The sequence below is a fragment of the Balaenoptera ricei genome, chromosome 4 (genome assembly GCF_028023285.1).
Source record: "Balaenoptera ricei isolate mBalRic1 chromosome 4, mBalRic1.hap2, whole genome shotgun sequence".
Lineage (NCBI taxonomy): Eukaryota > Metazoa > Chordata > Mammalia > Artiodactyla > Balaenopteridae > Balaenoptera > Balaenoptera ricei.
Window position 1 is genome coordinate 80,594,171 of NC_082642.1, and position 16,362 is coordinate 80,610,532.

General features: G+C 43.9%; 1 protein-coding gene across 1 annotated transcript; it reads left to right on the top strand.

The window, feature by feature from the left end:
* Window positions 1-5,618: 5,618 nt before the first annotated feature.
* Window positions 5,619-15,139, top strand: HRG (histidine rich glycoprotein). Its single transcript, XM_059919971.1, is given in 10 exon segments — window positions 5,619-5,807; window positions 7,673-7,789; window positions 8,553-8,643; window positions 9,807-9,916; window positions 9,918-9,974; window positions 10,973-11,053; window positions 12,839-12,940; window positions 14,403-14,586; window positions 14,632-14,892; window positions 14,895-15,139. Coding segments are annotated over 10 exon segments (1,437 nt in total).
* The last annotated feature ends 1,223 nt before the right edge of the window (window positions 15,140-16,362 follow it).

A 16,362-nucleotide genomic window follows, 5' to 3' on the forward strand; every position in this document is an offset into this window, starting at 1 on the left:
CCTTCACCAATGAGCATATGAACTAGCTGAGAAAAGTCACAGAAACCAGGTTGATAAGTTTGAACGACTATATTAAATTCCTCAGCAAATCATTGAGATTTTCAGTTTCTTCGGGATGGTCTTTGATTATGGCTTGCATTTCAGCTTTAGCCCAGGTAGTATAAGAAATTAAGGGCTTAGCCTCTGGATCCTCAGAAGACTTCATTTTAAAAAGACAGGTTCTGACAAGTGCAGAGGAAAAGGGAGTGGGGAGAGTTTCAGAGAAAAGGGAAAGTTTGGTAGAAGAATTACTGTGAAGGATTTGAAGGTATAGTGGAGGCATAGGCATGTAGAAAAGAAAGAAGACGGTGCCAGAGGCAGAGCCTGAAACAAAGAAGCCAAGGAAGAAGAGTCTCAGGCTTCAGGAGCCATTTTATCTTTCTTCAATCATTTGCTTGCCTCAGTTAATCTTTTGCAGAGGCAATTTCAGACTCCTGATAATAGTTGGGAAGCCTCAAAATACCGATTGAAATAAGCATTCCACTCACTTCTGGAAATTTTTGACCTATTGTAGTCCAGTTTTGTTTTTTTTTTTTTTTTTATTTTTGGCTGCGTTGTGTCTTTGTTGCTGTGCACGGGCTTTCTCTAGTTGTGGCGAGCGGGGGCTACTCTTCGTTGCGGTGTGCGGGCTTCTCATTGTCGTGGCTTCTCTTGTTGCGAAGCACGGGCTCTAGGCTTGCGGGCTTCAGCAGTTGTGGCACGCAGGCTCAGTAGTTGTAGCGCATGGGCTTAGTTGCTCCGTGACATGTGGGATCTTCCCGGACCAGGGCTCGAACCCATGTTCCCAGCATTGGCAGACGGATTCTTTTTTTTTTTTTTTTTGATGATGAATGACTTTTTTTTTTTTTTAATTTACTTATTTTTATTATTTATTTATTTATTTTGGCTGTGTTGGGTCTTCGTTTCTGTGTGAGGGCTCTCTCTAGTTGCGGCAAGCGGGGGCCACTCTTCATCGCGGTGCGCGGACCTCTCACTATTGCGGCCCCTCCCGTTGCGGGGCACAGGCTCCAGACACGCAGGCTCAGCAGTTGTGGCTCACGGGCCCAGTTGCTACACGGCATGTGGGATCTTCCCAGACCAGGGCTCGAACCCGTGTCCCTTGCATTAGCAGGCAGACTCTCAACCACTGCGCCACCAGGGAAGCCCGGCAGACGGATTCTTAACCACTGTGCCACCAGGAAAGACCAGTTCAGTTTTAAGGAAATTAAATTTTGTGAATTTCAAAAGTTCCCCACAATGGTCATTGGTATTCTAAATTGTGTTTGGTCAAGTCCGTTTATTTAGTTAGAAATGAACATGAGGAAGGACCCTGGTGTTTAGACATAAAATCGTCTCGAGTCCCTGTAGTGGGGGCACCCTCAAAATACTTAGATAACTGGGAGCCCATTTCTTAGAGGTTTTCCTCTAGAGTAAAGAACAATTTTCAAACAGCTCAAATAGCTTACAGAACAAACGGCTCAATTCAAATAGCTTGCAAGCCAATCCCAGCCAGTCTTAAGGAGATAGCTTTGTCCTGAAGGATCTAGACCAAAGGCTTTTTAAAGCCAGTCTCCAGAAGACAGCCATTCCAAAGGAATAGGCCAAAGGCTGAAAAATTCAGAAAAAAATCCCCTGTTCCCAAAGGAATGAGTCAAAGGGTATCCAGCTTCAGGAGAAGCAGCCTTTGTTCCAAAGGGAATAGGCTGAAGGCTAGCCAGTTTCAGTGAAACAGTCTGATCTCAAATCAGACAGAAGTGCCAACTTCACATACAGAACAAGGCCTTAACGAGAAAGAGGAAACCTTCAAATAGATACTGAATAAAGCCTGGAGCTTCAAAAGCAAAGAGGGTGTGAGCTCGGATCCAGGAGAAAGCTATACCTTCAAACTCTGGGGTTGGAAAAGCAATGAGCAACAATGGGCTTAATTGTGGATACCACACCTGTTTGCTCACCAACCCTGGAGCTGTTGGGTGTCTTCTCTGGTCCCTGTACAGGCCACCAAAATGTTGACCCGAAACAAATAGACTGCCAGATATTTCTACCGCAAAGATGGGTTAATTTGGGATCAGCAGAGAATTGCAATTTGGGGTCTGCAACCATGGTGAGCCACAGGGAAGTCCCCAAACAACAAGGGAAGGAAAACTCTTATAAAGAGGAAAAGGAAGTTGGGAGGGCTATAGTAAACAGAGCCCATGGCTTTCCATTGGCTGAGCTGTTGCCACGGAAGAAGTCTCTCTTCTTGCTATTGAGCTCTGCTCTTGTCACAGGGCATGAGCGCTCCCCCTTCTGGTCTCCCAACTCTATGTAATTGAGGTTTCTGTTAATTATTTACACTGGGCAAAAGCATACTGTGATTCTTTTGATCAAATAAGATGAAAATTGAAGGATATCAAGAGACTGGGATTCATCAGAGTTTCACTCCCCCCTTATTCCATAATTATTTCAACACCAAGTATTGGTCAGATATTGTCTGCACAACCTTCAACTTGAAGGTGGAATTTTTTTTTTTTTTAGCCTGTCTGAATAGTCTCCAAGTCCCAAGTGAGTTGATAGACTCACTTAACAATGGGGTAGATGGAAGTGACATTTACCTGTGGCCTGTGGTTAATCCTGGAGAGAACCAAACATTGGTCCAAGTTGGGGAACTTTCTGATTCCTTTAAAAGTTGTTTCCCAGAGGAGAAATTAAGGGCCCAGATTACATTTATTCCCAATTTTTTCACTTAAAAATTACATAATATAAAAAAATATATATTATATGTGTGTATATGTATAATATATAGACACATACACATATATGTCTGCAGACATTTACATATACACATATCTTTTGAAGTTGGACAGGTGTTGTGGGCTGCATTGTGTCCCCTCAAAATTCATATACTGAAGTCCTAAACCCCAGTACCTCAGAATGTGACTGTATTTGGAGATAGGGTCTTTAAAGAGGTAATTAGGTTAAAATGAAGTCATTAGGCTGGGCCCTAATTCACTATGACAGGTGTCCTTATAAGAAGAGGAGATTAGGATACAGATGAGCACAGAGGGAAGACCGCTTGGGGACGGAGATGATGGCCATCTACAAGCCAAGGAGAGAGGCCTCAGTAGAAACCACTCCTCTGACACCTTGATCTTGGACTTCCAGCCTCTAGAATTGTGAGAGATTAACTTCTGTTGTTTAAGCCACCCAGTTTGTGGTACTGTGTTCTGGAAGCCCTAGCAAACTCATACAACAGGGAATGTGCAGATGTAACTATTGTCCTCTCTCCTGGCAGCTGTTTCTCAGAAGAGGCACATATGGCTTGGCATAATTTGTTTAAGAGCAATAGACAATATTCACACTCTATTACTCTTATCTGCCTCCTTTAAGAAGGAAAAATGACTAAGTAGGGGTATTATGTGGTGGCTCTGACCCTATTTCAATCAGGGTCTAGCAAGAAACACAACACACTAGCACTGTATTTGTCTTTCAGGTTCAATAAAGCGAGCTGAAGGGAATTCATGGCTCTAGTGACTACCCCTAGGTCTCAGCACAACAGTATGTAGGAAAAGCTGATTCTCACCCTCGGTGCCCTTTCCCATCCGCTCAGCGTTCCCATCTCTTTCCCTCCACCAGCATTTAGCTCGCCCAGGGCACTCCATACTGGGTGTGACCAGTGTAGCAATAATAGAAAGGCCTCATTAAGGAGCTCAACTTATTGAAACATAAAACGGTTTTGTTCTAATTAATGGCTTTCTCCCCCCTCCAACCTTGGGTTGGAGCTGCTTAGTAACACCTTGGCCAGATTCCATACTAATCCTGTCATTCTAAACTACACTGAAGCTGTCCTGTTTAGATATTTAAAAGCTAGTGTTACTAATATTAAAAGTTCAGTCTCAAATATAATCCGAAATGGGTTTCTTCCCCTTTTAACACTTGGTAAACCAACCTGTGACTCTGGGAAGTGAGGTCTGCTTTCCATACGCCTGTCCCCATTGCTTCTCTCTTCAAACTCTTCCCCTCCGTTCAGGTTCTGTCTAGAGCCTCACCAGTTCCCAGCCTTGGCTGCACATTGGAAAAACTCCCAACACCTGGATCCATCTCCAGAGATCCTGATTTAATTGCTCTGGGGGAGGCCTGGAAGTAAGGATTCTGAAAAGCATCTCGGGTGACTCACCGCAGAGAAGAGAGTGGGGAGGAAGGCAGATGCCGTGTAAGTCACTAGTAGCGGGGATGCAAGCTGGGCTGACTCCCTCTGGTCCTTTCTGATGCCGCTGGGCTCTGCTGGCGTGAGGGATCCCTGCAGGTATATTGGCTTTCTAGGAGGAGTGAGGGTGGGGGAAGCAGCTTAATCCCAGCCCTGTCCCCCAGTGCTGAGCCCCTCCCCCAATGGTCTAGCCCCTCTAACCCCTTCTCTGGGATGGGCATAGAATGGCTTGACTTCTACCCTCACCACCATCCTCTTCCACATGAACTAATTCTCTTTAGCATACTTTAAGGGTCACAAAGAACTGGAATGACATGAGTGTGCCCCCAACTTCTTCCCAGTCACACTAATTATAATAATAAAATAGCATTATTTATTTAGCACCTGGATCTGTGCTAAGAATCATATTGGTGACTTTTTATGCATGTTTTCTTACTTAATCATCACACAAGCCTGCCAAGAGATTTTTAAACCCTATTGTATAAACGAGGAAACTAAGGATCAGAGAAGTTTTATAGCTTACCCAGCATCACACAGAAAGAGAGTAACAGACCCAGGGTTGAAATTCAGATCTGACTTCAAAGCGACAGCCTCTCAATCCTTCTCTTCTACCTGAACTCTCTTCCTTTTATGGTGTTAACCATTTAACATGTCTCCTCCCTTCAATAATGCAGCTACATTCTACTGAGGACTTTCAGTGCCACAATCTAAAGAAGGGACTGATGGCGGAGATTTCTGGCTGTCAGATGGAGGAAAACTATTTCTGACTCCACCTCGTATACCAATGCAGGCAGTGCTTACGGTCAAAAACACACTTTGGGGGCTTCCCTGGTGGTGCAGTGGTTGAGAATCTGCCTGCCAATGCAGGGGACACGGGTTTGAGCCCTGGTCTGGGAAGATCCCACATGCCGCGGAGCAACTAGGCCCGTGAGCCACAACTACTGAGCCTGCGTGTCTGGAGCCTGTGCTCTGCAACAAGAGAGGCCGCGACAGTGAAAGGCCCGCGCACCGCGATGAAGAGTGGCCCCTGCTCGCCGCAACTAGAGAAAGCCCTCGCACAGAAACGAAGATCCAACACAGCCACAAATAAATAAATTAATTAATTAATTAAAAAAAAACACAACACACTTTGGATCTGGTACCTACTAGAAATATCCAGATTTGTGCAGATCACAGTTTCACCCACTCACTGGTGGCATGTTTCAACTTTCTGTCCCCAGGACCCACTAATCATTTACAGCGTGTTGACCGATATTTGAACCAGGGGTCAAGGTGAACATACCCAGTTACATAACAAAAATGTATAAAGACTTTGTTTAATCAATTGTGTGTTTATGTGTGTGTGTTTTAGAAAATCTGTATAACCTTCTCTGCTGTGGTATCCCAGAGCAAGGAATGGTTTTCACATTTTAACAAAATGAAGTTACTCACTGCAGCACTGTTTTTCATCCTTTTGATCCCACGGCAGCGTTCCTGTGCTGTGAGTCCCACAGGCTGCGATGCTGCTGAGCCCGTGGCTGGGAAAGCTCTAGACCTGATCAGTAAAGGACGGGGGGATGGCTACCTTTTCCAGTTGCTGCGGGTCGCTGATGTGCACTTGGACAAAGTGCTGTGGAGCTGCCCATGGCAGAGCTGAGTGGGGAGATGGTGTACCAGGGGCAACTGAGACTCTAGCCCCTAAGCCTGTTGCTTTGCACAGTGGATTGGCTTTGGGCAGGGTTGTCTGTTTCATTTGTGGGCTGCTCTGACTGTTCTTTTTTCCTTCAGATGAATGTCTGTTACTAGTATGTCCTTCACTATGAATCAGCCTGTAAGTACTTGTAAACACTTATGCAGAGCCCAGTCAAAGGCTCAGAACTATAAGAGAAAGATTAGAATAAACTGTGGGACTTTCTCTCAAGGAAATAATAATCAGCTCACATGCACATATATGTGAACTGCATAAGATGGGATATATTCAAGTGACCAAGTGAGTGGTATAGATGCTGGAGTGATCTCATAAAAGAACTATTACGATGGGATGGGAGAAGGCTTCCTTTGCGTCCTGAAGGATGAGCAGGATTTGAATAGGACGGTGGCCTGTGTAATGGCCTTCCAGGAGAATGCCAGGCATACCGCCTCTGTGTGGGTAGGGGATCAGGAAGGAAGGTGTTAGGGAGAAGCGGAACAAAAGCAGTGGGGTTCCAGTAGTTCTCTGTGGGCTTTGGAGCAGCTATCACCTTGGAAGAGAGACTGTAGGCTTGAAGAAAGCAAGCCTACTGTTTTCACTTAAGTTATATGCTTATTCGGAGTGCATTTGAGGGCTTGATAGAGATTATGGAGGGAGTTCTGCTTCTCCACCACCACGCCAGAAATAACCTACCCTTTGGTGGAACCACTGAAATCAGGGAGGCGAGACCATGGGGCACCAAAGAGGACAAGCAGAGATATTTATACTTGTTACAGTGTTAGAAACCAAGGCCTTAAAGGTTACAGAGAACGAGAGTGGAGGGATTTAGGATTCCACTAGCAATCTGATTACCAGTAGTCCCCTTCCAGGCTCTCTTCCACGCGTGTAGGACGCAGGATGCCTCAGCACAGTGCGACCTCTGAGTGGCAGTGGGGAAGGTGTGGGGGTGGGGGGGCGGATGTCCCTGCACCTGGGAAGATAGGGGCCGGAGCAGGGACACAACTAGGAGCTACTTCACACGTTCAGGAATGAGGACATGAGGAGCAGCCCCAGGCAATGGGAATTAGGGCAATGAGAGTAAAGAAAAGACATGAGACGTTTCAAAGAAAGACCATTAATGGCTTGGGGACAGCACATTCTTTAAGACAAAGACTAAGGCAATAAATAATTAATGGTGCCACTGACCAGACAAAAGAAGTTGAGAGAGGGAGCTGGTTTGTAAGAGAAGAGACTGAATTTAGCTTTGGGCAAGTTGACACCAAGACAAGAAATCTGAGACTTCCCTGGCGGTCCAGTGGTTAAGACTCTGCGCTTCCACTGCAGGGGGCACGGGTTTGATCCCTGGTCAGGGAACCAGGATCCTGCAAGCCACGCGGTGCAACCAAAGGGGAAAAAAGTCAATCTGTATTTTTTAAAAAAGACAAGAAATCCAAGTTTAGGAGTAGAGCTGGATGAGAGGACACAACTGCATATACAGATTGGAGGCCGTGATGTGACTGTCAGCACTTATATTCTAGGCTTGTACCGTCAACACCTCCGCCCAAATCAACACTGCTTTTTAGTGATTGCTTTTTAAAGTTCAAGGGCAGGAGCAACATTGTGACCAGTTAAAAAGAGCATTCGGAAGTAACTCTCTGAAGCGTTTTATTAAATAAATAGATCAAATGACACAAAGGTAGGACATCTGCAATGACTTGGAGAGGAGCAGGAATTCTATTTAACAAATAAAAAGATTGTTTTTTTTTGAAAAAGCTCTGGGCTCCCACATGCTACCCACCCATTGCTTTCTTGGTATTCCCCAGGGATCCACAGCTGTCTATTATTTAGTCTTGGATGTGAAAGAATCTGACTGTTCAGTCCTATCCAGGAAACACTGGGATGACTGTGAGCCAGCTGTTTCTATACGTCCATCTGATACCGTAAGTAAACAGGGTACCATTCCTCTCCTCTTAGCGTTCTTGACTTCTGTCTATTGTGCTTGCCCAGAGTGGCTGCACACCCGGGCTAACACTGTGAAAGAATAAGAGCAGCTTCTGCCTCTTGGCTCATGAAGACTATGTTGACCTCGAGTAATATTTTCTTGAGAGCTATACCTCGGAACCCAGTTCAAGAAAAGTCAGTGGGCCCTGTAGTCCCATGTGATAGCATGACCAGCTGTGAGACCTTGAGCAAATCACCTAACGTCTAAGAACCTATGAACTTGTAGCCGTGTCCTATGAATACTGGTCCCACTAACAGAAATGGCCAAAGGGATTAGTTGCAGTCACCATGAGGAATAGGGTCTTGTTCTGCACGTTGCACGTGGGTACTCAGAGCCCAGGCTCCCTGCCACAGGAGGAGGACACAAAGATGAAAGAGCACAGATATAAGATTTCAAATCCAGAAAATAAGATGTTTACATACCCAGGGGTTTTAGCATTTTTTTCCCTTGCAAATATTTGGGATATGGCCATGATCTGTTTCAACAGTTTCTCCATGGTTCTCATGAGGGTTTTGGATGCTTATAGCATCCAGATCACAGAAATATGCTAAGAAAATACAGGTTTTTGAGAGGGGGTTTGGTGAGAGAAAGCACAGACAAATTTCAAATGGTTAGTAGGAATATGGTGCCTCACTTTTTTGTTCCCTCGTGTCAACCTGAGGAAAGCAGTAGGCAATAACATAAACCCCTCTTTCTTGCAGGTGATCGGACAATGTAAGGTAATAGCTATAACACGTTTGGATGGGTCTCAGAATCTTAGAGTGAATGACTTTAACTGCACCACAAGTTCTGGTATGATCATCTGTTAAAATGCTAATGAATTCTAATTAACACAAAATTCAGTCTTACAGTGGTATCATCATATAAGACTATGAAGTACATATCAGAAATGGTTCCTGCCCTTGTGGACGTATTATTACTTGCTCTCCTGAGAAGAGAAGAGAGAGGGTTTTTCCTATTATTGGCACACCTTCTTTTAAATAAATTCAACATATAAAAATAGAAATTTACAAGAGGCTGTATGGCATCATCGTAGAGAACATAAGCTCTGGGGTCAGATTTGTTTGAGTTTAAATCCCAACCTTATCACTTACCAGTTGTGTGGTCTTGAGGGCAAGTTACTTAACCTCTTCAAGCTTTCCTCCTTTGCAAAATGAGGATAACAATAATATTATCCCTCTGGTTCCTTCTCAGAATTAAATAAAATTGCCTGTGTAGTACACTTTGCAAAGTACTTAGCACTAAAGTATTGCCATCAACATCTGAAAGTTATGTATGTTCACAAAGCAGTTATACAAAGGATGTATTATCTCCTTTAATCTCACAACAAGACTATGAAGTAAAGATTATGATACTTTCTATCTTAGAGATAAAATAACTGAGCCTCAAAGAGATTCAATGACCTGGCCCAGTGAACACAGCCAAAGTGTGGCAAAGTCATGACCTTATACCACCGGTGTTGACTCTAAATTCCATGCTCTTTTAATTCACTTTTTCAAAAAGAATTATCACAGAACTTCTTTTAAAATAATTAATCTTAACATGTTTCAACATACAAAAATTTAATAGTCAGCAACTCCCTCAGGAGGTTGCCTTAAAGAAAGATTGAGCTGTACCTTCTCCTCTCTCTGTTAACAATGCCTCTCTCTCGTTGGCAGAGACAGGAAGAGGTCATCAAAATATTAGCGCTTTATGAGTGATGGGGGTGTGGGCCTCGTGAATAAGGGTCACAACAGAGACTTGAGCATCGGAAGGATCTGGGTTTAAGCGGCTTGGCTGCTGATTGGCTGATTTGATCTTGGACAAGTTACTTAGCCTCCCCAACCCTCAATTTGTCCATCTATAAATTGGAAGCTATTGTTGTTCTTGCTGCCATGCTTATATGTGTTAAGTCCTAGCATTGACATTGCTGTTTCCAACCCAGTAACCACAAAGCTGCCAACTACTTTCTCCAGTCTCTTCAGCACTGGTCAATACTGAAGACCGCCCAGTACTCTCAAATTTCTTTGAGGATACTGAGCTCTACAGAAAACAAGCTGACAAAGCCCTGGAGAAGTACAAAAAGGGAGAATGGTGACTTTGCTTCTTTCAGAGTGGACAAAGTGAAGAGGGTTGCAAGACTTGTGAATCACCACTAATGTTTAGCTAGAGTCTGAGGGCCCAGGCTCCAACCTGGCAGGTGCAAACTCAGCGGCACTGTCCCTCTCCGCTGGCCTCACTCGGCCAGCTGCCTTTTAAATTGAGACTCCTGTTGCAGCCTCAGCAGAGAGGCAGCAGATACCATAGAGCTGCCCTCCTTCAGTTCTTTAGTCTTTGGAGTTGGGGTGTGTGGATCTGAATATCTAACAGAGAAAAGGGAAAACCCAAACAAGGAAGAGGGAAAGACAGAAGAAAGAGCATAATAAGATGATGCGAGTCATTAAAATCATCGGGTCCTAACCTCCTTGTGTTACAATGGAAGACTGAGGCTCAGAGTGCCTATCTCACCACACCCAGTGGTGTAGCTCGAGTGGGACAGTTATGCCTCCCAGTCCAGGGACCGAAGTGCTTCCCACCCAGAGGGGTCTTGTAGAGCAGCTAGTTGATGTCTGTTGTGCGTTTTGAAAATGCGAAGTTAAATAGATCATGGTGCATCCAAGCAATGGAATGAATACAACGTAATTACTAAAAACAACGTTTTGGATGTATATGCACTGGAAAGTGTTTCAAGATACATTGCTAATGGAAAAAACAGGTTACAGAACAATACTTAGACTATGATCCCATTTATGTTAAATAATTAGATATATGTGTATATGTGCAACATATTTGGGAAAAGGCTTGAAGGAAAAACTCATCAAGTGGATGATAATGGTACCTCTGAGAAGGGGAGGCTGGGGTGCAGGAAGGGTGATTTTTCACACTGTGCTTGATTATGTCTGTGTTATTTGAACATTTCAATGAAATAGTATTCACCTTATCACTTATGTGATAAATATTTTAAAGGCAGAGACCATCAGAAAAATGGCACATATTGGGGATTTTGAATCCTCATAGTGTTATATTGTATATTGGATCATAGGTATCCACTGTCTTTTTTACTTTTTATGTCCTGAAACTGCTTGGATTCAGTTTGTTCTAGAGAGGAGGGGAAAGAACCAATTACTACCTGGACTTCTCTGTGAGGAACTGCTCCAGTCACCACTTTCCCAGGCACTCTCATGTGAGTATAATCAGCCTCTGTGAAATACTAGGTAACATTTAGTGACCACTTATTATGGGGCAGGCAACTTTCTAAGTGCTTTACATATGTGACCTTATTAACCCACCACCACCCTATGAAGTAGGTACTATTTTTATTCCCGATTTACAGATGGGGAAACTGAGGCACAGAGAAGTTAAGTGAATCATGAGAGTATCATGTATATTATAGAATTATATATGCTATATACCTCAACTTAGCACCAGGTTCTTTACCCATTAGGATTAAAGACTTAGCTAAAACTAATAACTTGCTTGTATTAAGAACTGACACTCAAGGGTGCTTTCACTCAGTTCACCTCGTTTACTCCACTCAGTGACCCCATTTGACAAATGAGGAGGTAACTGAGGCTCAACAAAGGGTCCTGCCTGATGTTCACAACTGAGCTGAGGTTAGAATCCAGTCCTCCAGTTGCTCAGTCAATGGTATTGCTCCCCTAGTCACTTACACTTTGATACTCAGGTACCTGCAGGAAGATCTCCTTAATAACACTCAGCATTTGTACGGTGACTTACAGTTTACAAAGCACACATATTACGGCCTCGTTGGAGCCCTGTGACAACCCCTCTGAGGAGAAGCAAGTGTTTGCCTCCATTTCCCTGGAACAAGATGACCTAGAAGTTTAAACACTTGCCTGAGGGCACTTAGCTAGGAAGTGTTAGGACACAGGATTTTAATGGTGGCCTTTTGATTTCAAGTCCAGGATTTTTCTGAGGTTTAATAACACATTCTCCAGGATGGAAAGAAAGGAGGCATTCATTCGTTCCTTCTCTCACTGTTCAACTTTTCAACCTCAAGCAGTTCTAGAATCCTGCTTAACAGCTAACAGGAAGGACACCCCGCCTCCTCCATTCCCATCCCCAACAAACCCCTATCTTGGTGTAGGTAATGCAAACTCAGTAGAGAAACATGGCAGCTGGAAAAGAGGAGCTCAGTGCCAAGTGTTTTCCAGCATTACCTCATTTAATTAAGCCTTCCCACAACCTGTGGATAGTTAGCATGTACTCACTTTACAAAGACAAATCCAGAAATTGTATGTAACTTGCTTAAACTCACAGCTAGTAAATGGCAAAGCCAAGATTAACATAGGGCTGTTTGACTCCAAAACTGTACTCAGAACCTCAGTGCTTAACAGTCTCTTCTAAAAAAAGAGTTTTCTTCTTGTCCTAGTCTAACCTTGACAGCTGGGTATTGGGGCCTCTGGGGCATAGGGGTGCCAGCCAGTTGCAGCCTCAGTACCTAGGGTAGGGCCAGCAGACAGTCACTTTGACAGGGTCTATGCAAACCCACTTTTATACTGGCTCCCTTCTTCCCAACACTTTCCTCCAAGAGGCCAGTTAAGGTTGTGCAAATCCCTCTTCTACACCACTCTTCACTCTCTCTAGACACAGGCAACTCAGGTCTTCATGAAGAAGGTTGGGCTAAAGGCAAGGTATCAATGATGCAGAGTTCCTCCTACAGCCCATGGGGAAGCCCAGCGGAGGGGACCACTCATGGAAGGGAACCACTGCAACTCGGAATGAAACCCTTCAGAACCTACACTTTCCCCAAAATGTTGACTAGGAAAAATGGTTAAATAGCTGATGGAGATATTTGATAATATTACCTTGATTTTTCAAAAGCCTGTTTTCCTTTCCCAAATGTCTGGAAGTTCACAACAAGAGCTGTGCACCTTCATACCACCTGCACACACACACACTCAAATACACACACACAGACACTAACAGGTTTATCTCTTCTTTATAGATCTTTGGATTCTGCAGAGCAGATTTGTCCTATGATGTAGAAGACTCTGACTTGGAAACCCCAAAAGACATTGTCATAAACTGTGAAGTTTTCAATCTTAAGGCGGGTTGCTTAAGTAGCCTTTGTCATGAGCAGTGCCAATCTAAGTGATATTTTCACACATATAGTGTATTTTGTTCTTATGGCTGTTGGTGTGTATTGTGTGTGTGTGACAGAGAGAGACAGAGACAGAGAGAGACAGAATGGGGAGAGGGAGAGAGAGAGATGTTGGATGAGGGATGAGGGGGAAGAGAAATACAGAGAGAATAGGCCCCTGGGAAAGTACAATTGCTGATATGACACAAAAAGTATGAATTTTTCCCCAAGAACTGAGGGTAAGATTTGCCAGAAAAGTAAAATCATGATCAATTCAGTCAACCTCTAATGAATTTGAAAGTGGCCCTTGTAGTCAGGATTCCAGTGCTGACACTTAATAATTCCTAGCTTTTATTATTAGGCATAGAACCTAAGAAGAATGAATTAGCCTAAAATTTACTATATATAGGTATATGAAATAAGATTCAAAACAATATTTTACATATGTCCCAGAAAGTTTTGTTCTGTACCAAGATATTCTTCACAGTATTTTTTACATCAGCAAAAAACAAAACAAAACAAAACAAAACCCTGAGTATAATCCAAATGTCCACGTACCAACCCTCACCCCCAAAATGGAGGGGGCAGGCTTGTCACCATGAACATGGCTCCACAAGTGCAAAGAGGTAAGCGCTCATCCTTTAGGAGTAGGAGATGTTTGTACCATAAAGCCTCAACCCTTGAGAATATAAATTACAAAGCACTAGTTTTCCAAAGGTTGATCTATAGATGAGTATCATTTTATAATGTAATTTCACCAGATTATGTTGAAATGAGAAGAATAATAATAAGGAAAGTTTTCATAATACAACATTTATTCCATCTAAAGGAGTTTCCTTTACTGTGAGATTAACTTTCTGACTCTTGTGTTATCAAAGTATAATTCCTATTGTGAAATAATAATGGTGGTAGATGATAGTTTTGTTCATATTTTAAATGCCAAGTTGGCTAGATAAGAATTCAAGGAACCATTTTTTGGCGTCTCCTATTTTTTTTTTTAATTACATTCTTTTTTTAAATTAATTAATTAATTAATTAATTTATTTTTGGCTGTGTTGGGTCTTCGTTTCTGTGTGAGAGCTTTCTCTAGTTGCGGCAAGCGGGTGCCACTCTTCATCGCGGTGCGCGGGCCTCTCACTATGGTGGCCTCTCTTGTTGCGGAGCACAGGCTCCAGATGCACAAGCTCAGTAATTGTGGCTCACGGGCCCAGTTGCTCCGCGGCATGTGGGATCTTCCCAGACCAGGGCTCAAACCCGTGTCCCCTGCATTAGCAGGCAGATTCTCAACCACTGTGCCACCAGGGAAGCCCCTATTTTTAAAATTAGTTGTGGAATCCAAAAGTCTGGAAGCCATTGGTGTAAATTAAATTAAACATCTAACTTCTTTTGTGTTACATGATGATATTCACTCTTCTGTGTCCTTCACCAGGAACATACAAACATCAGTGGTGTGAAGCATCGTTTGGGCCTTCCCCTCCACTCTGGTGAGCATGAGCGTTCTCCTGCTGGCAGGCCTCCATTTAAGCCCAATGGATCTAGAGCTCACCATAATCCCCACGAGTCACATAACTTTAGATGCCCACCTCCTCTAGAAGACAAAAATTACTCAGACAGTCCACCATTTTGAGCAGGAGTTCCTCTACCATTGCCCCCTCCAGGGTCAAGATGCCATCACCCTCATTTTGACACCAGTGGGACCCATGGGGCCCCTCATAATCATAGTTCTGGTGAGCGCCGTCCTCACAGACACCACCATCCCCATGGACATCGTCCCCATGAACACCATCCCCATGGCCATGATTTCTATGACCATGGACCCTGTGATCCACCACCCCATAGCCAAGGTCCCCAAGACCACCATCGCCAAGGCCATGGCCCACCACCTAGGCACTCAGAAGAAAGACGTCCAGGTAAAGGACCTTCCATTGGAGACAAATTGAATATGTTCACTGACTCCCTCCACTAAAGAAAGGTGAAGTTCTGCCTCTTCCCGAAGCAAGTTTTCCCAGCTTCTCATTGCCAAACCACAATAATCCCCTACAGCCAGAGATTCAGGCCTTCCCCCAATCAGCCTCTGAATCATGTCCAGGAGAATTCAAGAATGAGTTTCTACAAATCTCAAAGTTTTTTTGCATATACAGTTCCAAAATAAAATCTGATTCCTGAACTTCCCTGGTGGCACAGTGGTTAAGAATCTGCCTGCCAATGCAGGGGACACGGGTTTGATCCCTGGTCTGGGAAGATCCCACATGCCATGGAGCAACTAAGCCCGTGTGCCACAACTACTGAGCCCGCAGGCCACAACTACTGAAGCCCACGTGCCTAGAGCATGCTCCACAACAAGAGAAGCCACCACAATGAGAAGCCCGCACAGCGCAACGATGAGTAGCCCCCACTTGCCTCAACTAGAGAAAGCCCGTGCACAGCAACGAAGACCCGACGCAGCCAAAAATAAATTTTAAAAAAAGTAATAATAAAAAAATAAGTAAAATCTGATTTCCTTGATGGGAAAAATGAATCATGTCCTAGATTAGAAACATAAATAAAATGTGACCAGTAATAAATGCAAAATGGCAAGTTATTTTAACCTTATTTTCATACTCAACATAGGGCAAAATGTGAGTGGGAGTGGAAATGGCATGAGAAGAGAGAGACAAATGGAAAGGAGAGGAAAGATCTCAGCACTACAGATTAGAAGTTAAGTCCAACACTGGCTACTACATCACTTGAGGCAAATCTCTGATCCTCAGAATTTCTTTCTTCCTGAACTTAACTCCTTTAATTCTAGCGTCTTTCCTCTGCCAGTACTTATGCTGAGGCTGGGCCTACCAAGAAGGAATGCATTATCACTTAGAGGATTATTCTTATAAAAGCGACCCAAATTCTCTTCCACTTGTTATTTCCAGCCCATCTGTGTTTTGGAACAAATTAATTTCTATTTCAGGTTGATGTCCTAACTGAGCTAATGGGAAATTTAACCTCAGTCCTTCTTGGAGTTCCTGCTACTCCCCACACGAAGTGGTGCCAGAGTTTTACTCCCATAGTGTCAAGGTGTTTGGGCGGTGGGCATGAGAAGGAGGTCTGATTCTTCATCACTAATCCACCAGGTCCCCCGGCTGAGGGATGCTTACTGCCCCGTTCACATCTCTCTTTAGGTCTCGTTTATCTGCTTCTTCTGCACCAAACTGGGACACAGGAGTCTCCGTAAGATGACTAATGGACGTGACTGCCAAGAGACACCATATGGCTGGTCTCTCCCTGAGATCTTGCTGCCTCCAAGCTACAGTCCCAGAAAGCAGGACAGAGGTGTCCTCTGCTTCACAAGTCCTCTGTTCTTCTCTTATCTTCTCCCCAGGCTAGGGACTCTCTAGTCTCAGATAACTCCTCTT